Genomic DNA, 11,828 nt, shown 5'->3' with positions numbered 1-11,828 from the left:
AGCCACAGTTTGCATATATGTACAAATTATTAAAGCAGTGAATACCTTAACTTGTGGAGTACTTCCTGATGGAATTCTGAAATGTTGCAGGAAGAGCAGGCCATGGATGTTGAGAGCATGCATCTGATACTTTACTCATGAGCAGAGAAATGAATTGTGTGCGTGCATACGTAAAGAAAAGAGGAAATGGGAAAAGAAAGGGGCCATGGATGTGTGCATCTAATACTTTACTCATCAGCTCGGCTCTGCTCTGCCTTCCCATCCAATCTATTCTCTTCTCGCCTTGTTAGTTGATTATATATATGTACACACGTTTCCTGGTGGCGAAGAAGATCACCACCTAAACATTCCACTCTCGTCTTCTTTGGAAAGAAGCCGTTGATCCTCTCACTGCTGCAACTGCAAGCTCATCGATCGAGGTGATAATCCGTTAGTTTATTTATTTATATTGTCTTTTAGTTAGTTGATTATTAGTCTTTAGCTGGATAGACCCGCTTCCCCCTCTCACTGCAACTGCAAGCTGAGGTGATAAATGATCGGCAAAACATGCATATTTTCTACTTTAGTTAATTCATTATTTTGTGTCATTAATTTTTACCTACATCCATCGGTCCATCTCTACCAGTTACTTGCACTGTGATTAATCAGCGTATGTACTACATACGAATATGGTCTCAAGCATATTAATCTGTAATTCTCTGTATACATAGTATGATTAACTGGTTGGTGTTCCTAGGAAGGAAGGAAGCCATGGCGGTTGTCCTTGATGCTTTGGCAGCCCGTGTGATGAAAACAATCACGGACATGGGAGAAGCCAAGATCCGCATGCTGCTGGGCGTCTCCCAGGAGATGAACAAGCTGCAAGCCAACGTGGAACCCCTCCGCAACTTCCTCACCGACGCCGAGAGGAAGCGCATCGCCGACAAGAGCGTGCAGGCATGGGTGACCAGGCTCAAGAACGCCATGTACGAGGCCCAAGACATCCTTGATCTCTGCCAACTCGAGGCCATGGACCGACAGGAGAAGCGGCACTCCAGCGGCTTATGCCACCGGCTCAGGGAGAAGCTGCCATTTCTGCGCTGCGTGGGGGATATCCTCCAGCCGTTTCTCTTCTGCATGCAGAACCCCGGATTCGCCAATGAGGTAGGCGGACGCATCAAGACGCTCAACAATGATCTGGCCACCATCCGCAAGGGCGTCGCTGACTTCAACTTCATTGACCTTGGCTCCTACGAGCAACGGAGGAGGCCGCCGACCAGTTTGGCCTCCTACTCCAGGCGCGAGAATGCGCAGTTCGTTCAATCAGATCTCGTGGGGGAGCAGATCAAGAAGAATGCAGAGGAACTGGAGCTTAAGCTGATCGCCGACATCCGCCATGAGCATGGTAGCAACCCCGTCAATGTGGTGGCCATCGTTGGCCAGGGCGGCATAGGCAAGACCACGCTCGCCAAGAAGGTCTTTGCAAGCGAGGCCATCAAGGACAAGTTCAAAACCAAGATATGGCTGAGCGTCACTCAACAGTTCACCAAGGTGGACCTGCTAAGGGCCGCCATCTCCCAAGCCGGGGGGAAGCATGGTGATGAGAAGGACGAGACCATACTTGTGAACGCCCTCACCGGCTCCCTATCAAACAACAAGTTTCTCTTGGTCATGGATGATGTGTGGAACCGAGAAGCATGGGAAAACGTGCTCCGCACCCCCATTCTTAATGCCGCCGGTACACAACCAGGAAGCCGAGTCTTGGTTACCTCAAGAAAGGTTCATGTCGTTCGGAGCATGGGAGCTTCCATCCTGCGTGTCGACACACTAAACGATGAAGATGCTTGGTGCTTGCTAAAGAAACAGCTGCCACAGCCACAGGTCCGTAACTCATCTATTTTACAAACAAGTACTACAGTATTTTGGACATCAATTTAGTCAAACTTTATCTGGTTGCACATTTGGGGTTTGGTGTATGAAAATCATATGTGTACGTTTGTATATCAATTTTATTATATTTTACAGTTTTATTTGACCGCTGCTTTTGATACGTATTGGTTAATGGAAATTTGTATTAATATTATTCGTGGCAAATTTAATGGTTCCATTTTCATATGGCAAGTTGTATGGTATCCGATACAATGTGCTAGTTGTTGCATGCATTCGTATTTTTTAATTACGGACGAACATGAAGTCCTACCTTCGCAAGAAAATGAGAACTTTGATTTGTGAGGATATGAATCCATAATAGGTCAGATCAAATTTAAATTGAAAAATATAGAGAACTGTGCATAAATTTTTAATAGTAAAAAAATAGTTTAGATACGAAAATGTTTAGTTAGTACTCCCTCTGTAAACTAATATAAGAGCGTTTAGATCACTATTTTAGTATTCTAAAAGCTCTTATATTAGTTTACAGAGGGATTAGAAATTTGAGTTCTTTCAAGTTCTGTATTTTGCAAGTTGGAAAGTTATGTTTGGAATTTTAATTCTGATTATGTAGAAAATGCTAGAAATGGTCAAGCTAGAAATGGAGGTTGACCCAAAGATTACGCTGCCATACAATGGTCAAGCTAGTTATGTTTGTTCCCCCTAGAAGGAACTATTTGGGAGGTCAAACTATTGAAGTTTGTTATTAACAAAAGGGTCAAAAAAAAAAACTTCTTACATTATGCGGCGGAGGGAGTAGACAAGTAGTACTAGTACATAGTAATTCCTTAATTTATAGCGTGCATTCTTGTCCACATGCCCCTCGTTTGACTTCTTCTTTGAATAGTGATTCCGTGAATCAGGCCTAAGCTGTTTCTCTTCCATGTTTTTACTTCCAAAATGCAGTCATTTTTATTAGAGATGTTTCATGCATTATACTCACCCAGTAATATATGAATAAAGTGTGTATCTTATAATGTTATTTTTATTCATTCAGTAATAGATCATATAAAAATATAGCAGCAAAAACCCCTCTGGAGAAACAGTCCCCAAGGTTATCTGTTTTTTTTAACACGGTAAAGACGCGGACGCTCATAAATATGAACATACACTCCCCCAAGTTTCTAATCGGGAATGAAAGTTGGGTGATGTGATACACAACATATAAAATAGCGCCAAACTTTTGAAAAACAAAAACCATCTTAATAATGAAGAATAATAAATATAGTAGTCATATCAATATATCAATATTTAGTTTCTAGTTCTCTTTCTGGTTGCATATCATTCACATTTTTTTTGCGAGGAAAGATATCATTCACATTTTCACTTCTAGCTTTATTAGAAAAAACCTCTTCATCTATGAAATTTATTATTCGGATTTGGTAGTTAGAACTTTGCTTTGGTACACCGTCCATTGAAAAGTTGTCAGATTTCGATGAAGATTATGTACAAACTTTTGAGAGCTCTTGAAGTTGACATGTACTTTGTACAAGAAATCCCTAAACCAAAAACTAGGTTCATATGGATAATTTCCGAAGTCTTGACTTGAGAATTTAAGCACTGGATCTATCAGTGAAATCTGTCGACGTGGACGACTAGATCAATTAGCAATTTTACCAAATCCGATTACAAAGGATCGCACAAGTAGACGGGGATGCAAGCCGTTCCTTCCTTCCAGAGGATGGGTCCGCTCCGCCTGCCACTGGCCGCATCAGTGAGACTAACATCCTAAGAGTCGCCGGGCAAGGAGGTGGAGCGATTTTTTTTTGCATAGAAGGAGGTGGAGCGATTAGCAAACAACGACCGTGAGGACTATTTCACGCATTCAGCAAAACCGAAGCTTCTCTCGCTGATGGGTCTTGCCTAATCGGGTCGGCTCACTAGCGCAAAAATTTGCAAAAAAAAAATGAGTAAAAAAGGGTCCACGCAATGAATCAAACCCGGGATCTCTAGGTTGCTGGGTAGCACTGTTAGCCACTAAGCATCCATCGACTTTGTGTTCAATCATTCATGCGCATATATACTTTTAAAAGTAGGAAAACACCCGGTTTCTTTTTTGTTTCCCGTTTTTCCTTTTATTTTTTTCTTTCTCCATTTCTTCTATTTAATTATTTGATTTTCTTAATTTTTTTTCTTTTTCATATTCTTTTGTTTATTTTATTTTTTCTTCTTCACATTTTTTATATTTTTTAATTCTTTATCCATATGTTTCTTCGGTTTAATTCTTTACTTCCTTTTTATTTTAGTTTATTTTGTTATTTTTTGGTTTTCTTCTGTTTTGGTTTTCTTTCTTGCTTTTGATTAGCATTCTACATTTTTGTATATGTCAATAACATATTTCTAATACAAGTTTAACATGTTTGTAATACATAGTCAACGGTTTTTCTATACACATTTTAAACATTTTTCAAATGCCTGATTAACATTTTTAATACATGTTCAACATTTTACTATACCTACACACTTTAAAAAAATTCAAAAGCTTGATTAACGTTTTTTAATACATAGTCAACATTTTTTTGATGAACATCTAACATTTTTCAAATGCGTTTATCAATGGAGTTTTTTAAATGCAAGATCAACATTTCTTGTACATGATAAAAAATTAGTCATTTTTTAATACATGGTCAACATTTCTCCTATAGACGTTTGACATATTCCAAATGCTTGATTAAATAATTTCAAATGCTTGTTCAGCATGTTGTTTAAATGCTTGATTAATATTTTTATATGCATGATAAAAAAATTCTCATTTTTTAATACATGGTCAACCTTTTTTCTATACGCATTCAACATTTCCCAAATACTCCCTCCGTTCCTAAATACTTGTCTTTCTAGGCATTTCAACAAGTGACTACATACGAAGCAAAATGAGTGAATCTACACTCTAAAATATATCTATATACATCCGTATGTAGTAGTCATTTGAAATGTCTAGAAAGACAAATATTTAGGAATGGAGGGAGTACTTGATTAACATTTTTTCAACATTTTTACTGGTTTACCACGACGTGAATATGGATTTGCCCAGCTATGACAGGGGGCTTTTCCTATTTGACGCATTCCGCGGCAAGTAGTCTATCGTTCGCCCAGACATCATCAAGCTAGCAATGGAACTGGGCCCGCTCATCTTAGAAGCTACCAAGTACATCACATCCGATTTTAGGAAAATTCTAGAAGGTCCCAGCCTGCTTTTCCTTGTTTTGGGAACATTTTAGAATGTTCCTGAGCCGATTTTTACTGGTTTTCGCTTTCTGATGAATTTTTACTATTCATTTTTTCTTTTTCATTTTTCTATTTCCTTTCCTTTTCTTTTCCCTTGTTTATTTCCTTTTTATTTTTGTTCATAATTTTATAAAGTTTTCCGGAAAAAATGGGGATTTCAATAAATATTTTTTTTCCAAAACTTGTACGCTAATTTCAAAGAATGTTCATGTTTCCAAATTTTGTTCGAAAGATTCGAAAAATGTTCCTGTTTCCAAAAATTGTTCTCAAATTTAAAAACATAGTTCATGTTGTAACATTTTGTTAGGCAGTTTCGAAAGAGGTATCCATTTAAATGATTGTTTTTCAATAAATGTTTGTGTTGTCTGTGTTTTTACGGAGTTTGGAAAATTTTCTAATTTGTCAAAAAATGTTTGCGTTCAGTATTTTGGTTTGAAACTTCATAAAATGTTCCCGTTTTGGAAAAAAATATTTCTTTTTCAATTTTGTTCCAGAGTTTCGAAACTTGTTGTGTTTTCCAAAAAAAATGGAATTTCAAAAACCGTTTTGAATTTTTTTTCGCATATTCATTTTTCTCAGATTTTCGAAATATTGTTCAGTATTTTCGAAAATGTTCCTTTTTTGTAAATGTTTTGTTTTTTAAAATTTTGTTCACTCATATAGAAAGTGTACGCATTTCATAAAACATTCCCCTTTTTTTCAAAAGAAATGTTTTGGCATTTGAATTTTTAAAAATACGCGGATCTGCAATTGTTCTGGTTCTTAATTGTTTTGCACAATCGAATATACTGATAGGCATGTTATCTCAACTAGTAAGAGCTGGTCTTAGGTAACTGGAGGTCCTTCGTTCAGTCCCTACAAAACATTTCCTTTTTTAGGTATCCAGACTCGCGCTATGGTCCCCGTTCGCTTGCTTTGGCTGGCCCAGACGGATATCCACCTTACTCGGCCGACAATTTGACGCAAAGAGCGGCATATAGGAGGTCCCATGACAGGGACTCGTGCAACATACAAGTAGGCAGCAAGCCCGGCCAAGTGCCCAGGGTGGCCGGGCGTTGCCTCCGCCACTGAATGCACGTACGCACACCCTACTTCTATGAGCAACTCCGAGAGACTGTGCCGGCACATGTCTATTGCTAAATAAAGAGAGTATGAGCCAAAATCTGCTTAACTGCATTGGAAGTGTCAGTGCGTTCAAAACATAATGTCATAAATGTTTGTCCACGTTCGATGGAAAAGAACAAAAGCATTGGGTGGCATATATTGCAATAAAAAACTATGTATTGCACAAGTCTATGAGAAATAATGGAAGTAGCATAGAGCTTAATAAGAATTTAAGTGTTGTACGATATTTTGAACTATGCAGGCACAAATATCTAAAATGGGAACTTTGATTTGTAAAGATATGAATCCATAACCGGCCAGATCAAATTTAAGTAGAAAAGTATGGAGAACTGTGCATAAATATTTAGCCTTAAATTTTTAATTTGGATAGGAAAATGTTTGGTTAGTTAACTTTTCAGTTCTTTCAAAGCTTTGCATTTTGGGAACTGGAAAGCTATGTTTCAAGTCTTAGTTTTGGAAAAAAAATACTATAACTACATTTTGCAATATATATATATATAATTCTGATTATGTATATTACCATTTTCATTGAGAAATGTGTTGTATTTGGCATATTTACGGACACCAAGCAATTTAAATTCTTTACTATGGTACACTTTTCTTTAGAAGTACTACACATGCATGGTGTTTTGATTGAAACTATGTTTCTTCTTTTCAGTGCAAAAAGATATTTTCAGTAGAAAACTATGTTAGGAAAACGGTAATTCATACATGAGCACTTGCTATCTGATGATCTTTTACGTGTTGATCATACATGAAAACTACAGTATACTATGTTAGGAAAACGGTAATTCATACATGAAAACTATGTTTCTTCATTACGCTTTGATTGAAACAAGTCTTAGTTTTGATTGACAAATGTGTTATATTTGGCATATTTACGGACACCACACAATTTAAATTGTTTACTACAGTATATTTTTCTTTAGAAGTACTACGCATGTATGGTGTTTTGATTGAAAGTATGTTTCTTCTTTTCAGTGCGAAAAGATGTCTTTTCTCCCAATTTAGCAAAACTATAATTCATACATGAGTACTTACTATCTGATGATCTTTTACGTACGGCTGCCTAGTGCTAGAATACTATAAGTTTGAATATAAAGTTGTGTATCAAAAAAAATGCAAACTCTTGTATATACAGAAATGTACAAGTACGATGGATATTACTGTTACTAAGGTGTCCTATATTGTTGGCAGGCCGATGCTGGAAGTGATTTTGATGAGCTGAAAGATATTGGGATGAAGATTTTAGAAAAATGTGATGGGTTACCACTTGCCATTAAAGTTATGGGTGGACTCTTAAGCAAAAGAGACCCTAAGGAACGTGACTGGGAGTTTGTTCTGCGCAAGAATGTTGGCTGGAAAGAAGAATGGGAGTCACAAGATGAACTAAACTACTCAGTAAGCTTGAGCTATGATGATTTATCTCCTGAACTGAAGCAATGCTTTCTCTATTACTCGCTTTTGCCAAAGGGTTCCGGTTTTCCAAAGGATACAGTTATTAGCATGTGGATTAGTGAAGGGTTTGTTCAGCATGATGAGAGGTCAGGGTCAGACCAACTTGATCTTGAAGAAATAGGGGATGAGTATCATCGGGAGTTGGAGGATAGGAATCTTCTCGAGCCCGATGATCCAGATAATAACATATGGGAGTACACCTTGCATGATGTTGTCCGCTCGTTTGCTCAATTTATGGCTAAAGAAGAAGCGTTCGTGGTTAACAAGGATAAAGTTGACATTAGAAATCTTCTTCCAGAAAACCAAAATTTCCGCCGGCTCTCTGTACGTCATTCAAAACTAGAGTTTAGCATCCTAGAGAAGCAAGAAACATTGAGGACATTATTGATAGACTGTGATATTATACCTGGTGGTTCATTGGCAACTTTTGCTAGTCTGCGGGTATTGGATATAAGATCCGGGGAATCAGACTGGTTAGTGAACTCTTTGGGGGAGCTAAGACACCTAAGATACTTGTCATTCTCCTATACAGACATATCTAGGCTTCCAGATGACATCCATAAGATGAGGTTCCTTGAGCACATTCAGCTCTACGATTGTACAAAGTTGGAAGAGCTTCCTGACAACATCACAAAACTAGCGTGTTTGAGACATCTTAACTTGGTTGGATCCAGTGTAGATGTTATACCAAGAGGGTTCGGTGGTTTAGCAAATTTGAGATCCCTTCTTGGGTTTCCAGTAAAGATGGATGGGGACTGGTGCACTTTAGAAGAGCTGGAGGCCCTTTCACATCTTAGAACTCTTGTGGTCCAAAGTCTAGAAAATGTGCCTGGTAGTTCAGTTGCTAAAAGGGCCAATATCAGCAACAAGAAGAGTCTGGAATGTTTGCTGTTAAATTGCTACAAAGATAAGAAAGGGGAGGAAGAAGATGAAGTGCGCAAAATTGGTCTGGAGCAGCAAGAGAGAATAGAGGCTGTATTTGATGAGCTCTGCCCTTCACCTGCTAGACTGGAGACACTAATAATAAGAAGATATTTTGGTCGTCGACTACCAAATTGGTTGCAGTCCCCAGCGGCAACAACCTTTAAGAGCTTGAAGATTTTTGGCCTAGGGCACATAACCCACTGCACCCAACTACCTGATGGTTTGTGCAGGATGCTTGGTTTGGAAAGACTAGTGATCATGCATGCTCCAGCCATCGAGCATGTCGGGCCCGACTTCCAGATCCATGATGCAGCAAGGGGTGTCGCATTCCCAAGCCTGAGAAAATTGTATTTGAACGGGCTGTCCGGATGGAAGGAGTGGGAGTGGGAGGCGGAGCAGCAGAGCAAAGTCGTAGGCATGCCAGCTCTGGAGGATCTCTCTCTCATTGACTGCAAGCTCACACATCTTCCGCCTGACCTTGCTACTGACCGCAGGCAGAATCTGAGAAGCATTGTGCTAGATGATCTCACGCTCCTAGAATATGTGGAGAGTTTCTCTTCGGTTGTGGAGCTTAAAGTGTACCGCTGCCCTGAGCTAAAGAGGATGAGCGGCCTCGCCAAGCTGCGGACGGTCGACATCTACCGTTGCCCAAAGCTGAAGCTGGTGGAGGGTGTGTCGGTGCTGGACAGCCTGGAGCTGGATGGGGAACACTGGGAGGTTAGTGGAGCAGATGCCAGGTGCACACCCAAGGCCAAGGGACATCAACAAGCCCAATACCAAGTGCCGCCTGAGCTCCCACAAGACCTTGTTATAACCAGGAGTGTAGCTCTGGACTCGCTCAAGAGATGAGCGCTTAAGTACTAGTAAGAATTTATTAGTAAGAGAGTAGTGTAATATGTAATTTCCTCTGCATTTCTCAATCGTTGAGCACCCGAGAGTGTACTGTCGTTGCTGCTCACCTGGACGCATAGAATGGATCAAATATATACTCTTGTTTGTTCAGTTCAGTTGCGGCTTGGTTTTCGCTCACATACTGAAGAGAGTAATATATGTATGTATTGTTGCTCTCACTCACATCACATATGCTCCCAGAAGACTTTGTCATAAGCAAGAATGTAGCTGTGAACTCACCGACGACTACGAGATGGATAATTTCATTTTCGCCTGTAATATGCTCAAGTAAGATATCTAATAAGAGTGTAATATGCAGTCCTACTTGATGCTCGCCTGGAATGGATCAATATATTTGGTTGTTCAGACTCACATATACTACTCGTACGCACTTGATGCTTCGATGCTTGTCGTCAGCAGGTTCCTTCATCTGTAACAGCTAGCCAGCCATGCTCATGCTCCTAAAAAATGACAAGAAGAACAAACAAAGCATTTCGCTCCCTGATTCCAGATGTAGTATGCTGCTTCCCTGATGTAGTATGTAGTTCCTATCTCTTCCTTTGCTCCCTGATTTATGCATGTATATATTATGTTCCCCATGTATTCTTTCTTGGTTGTGCAAATAAATGAAGCCAAAATCTAGTTATGACTGAAAATTGTGAGGTCAGTTTCGTTTTAGGGTCAGTAGATTATGAAAGATTGCGTGGAAGCGTATACCTTTGGGCAGGGACGCGTACGTGTTATATAGCCAAGGATAGATTACAAGGTGCGGTAGTTAGGTTATGGATTGATCCTCAAGAAAACCTATACAAGATCTGAGGATAAACCCTAACAACCTAACTACCTAGATTACAACAGAACACACGCACGCGATCTACCTCTCTATGGGTATATGCGGTTTATACAATACCGTATACCTTATACATAACTCTTTCTAACACGCCCCCTCAATCACAACTTCACCAAGTTGAGATTGCCCTTGAAGTCTTCTAACTTCTTCCATGACAAAGCTTTGGTAAATCCATCTGCAACTTGATCACCTGTGGGAATAAAACGGATATCCAGCAACTTGATCACCAACTCCGACGTTTTACTCTTAGTGACAACAATACAATACGTGCCTTAGCGCTTTCTGCCACTGGGTTAAATCACCGCAAGATTGAACCCACTATAAAGCACCACTCCCTCTGAAGAAAAACTAATCGAACTTGGCCAAAGAAAATACATTGAGCGGAGAGCATGCAAAGCTATTTAATTATATAGTGAGAAAATCTCAAAAGATTCAATTGATTTCAATGAATAATCTGATCATAAAGTGACAATTCATCATATCCCAACAAACACACCACCGACTACATTGGAATAGATCTGGATCATGTGAGCTAGCTCACGGGAATATGGTATTGAAGTCCGAGAGAGAGAGAGAGAGAGAGAGAGAGAGAGAGAGAGATACTACTCACACATCATCATGGAGGTAGCAAGGTTAATGAAGAAGATCGACTTCGGCAATGGATTCCTCCTCTGGTAGAACTCCGGAATAGACCTCTGGATAGGTTCTCCGTGAAACAGGAACTTGCAGCGGCGATAATATTTTTCATAAACTACGACGGATGGTTTCGGTATTTATAGGGATTTGTGGCAGTGGAACGGAGCTAACACGGTATTTGTAGGTCCTACACGCCCGGGCGGCGTGTCCTAGGCCAGGGCGCGCCACCTAGCCATTTGGTCCTACGGTGGGTCATCTTGTCCTCGGCCGATACTTCTAGGGTCCCTCGTTATCCAGAAAAAATCGATTAAAATTGGCATTGTGATTTGACCTTCCTAAATATTAATTTCCTGCAAAACTAAAAACAAGCAAAAAAATAAGAACTAGAACTTGGCACTAAATTAATAGGTAGGTCTAGAAAAATAATAAAAAATGATATAAAAAGTGATAATATAATAGCATGCAGCGGTAAAAAATTATTGATACGTTTGAGTCGTATCAACATTTCAGATGAATAAAATTACAATATTTAGTGTATCTATCTACTACTTCCAAAATCGATGTGGATACATTATATTTGGGCAAACCCTCAATGAGATCCACTATGAGCACTTGCCAAGCACCATCTAGAAAGGGGAGAGGGTTTCAAAAACCAGGGTACTCACTCATGTTTGGCCCATTGACAAGTCTACATTGTAGAACAAAATTATGCACATCTTGTTCAATTTCATTCTAGTGAATTAGCTTTTTAATTCTCTGATATGTGGCCTGAATTCCTAAATTTCGTCCAACAAGGGGAGAATGAAAAGCC

The 11,828-nt window shown here is 39.4% G+C and overlaps 1 protein-coding gene across 1 annotated transcript; it reads left to right on the top strand.

Annotated features, from left to right (window-relative positions):
- The first annotated feature begins 346 nt into the window (after positions 1-346).
- On the top strand, positions 347-9,489 carry LOC125540458 (putative disease resistance protein RGA3). Its single transcript, XM_087540524.1, has 3 exons — positions 347-419; positions 737-1,860; positions 7,456-9,489. Exons 2-3 carry the CDS (start codon positions 751-753, stop codon positions 9,487-9,489), a joined length of 3,144 nt encoding a protein of 1,047 aa, XP_087396650.1. The 5' UTR covers positions 347-419; positions 737-750.
- The last annotated feature ends 2,339 nt before the right edge of the window (positions 9,490-11,828 follow it).

Source organism: Triticum urartu, chromosome 2A (assembly GCF_056163025.1).
Source record: "Triticum urartu cultivar PI428250 chromosome 2A, HENAU_Tu73, whole genome shotgun sequence".
Classification (NCBI taxonomy): Eukaryota; Viridiplantae; Streptophyta; class Magnoliopsida; order Poales; family Poaceae; genus Triticum; species Triticum urartu.
The sequence above is the reverse complement of the archived record's forward strand: the minus strand, read 5'-3'. Positions and strand labels throughout refer to the sequence as shown.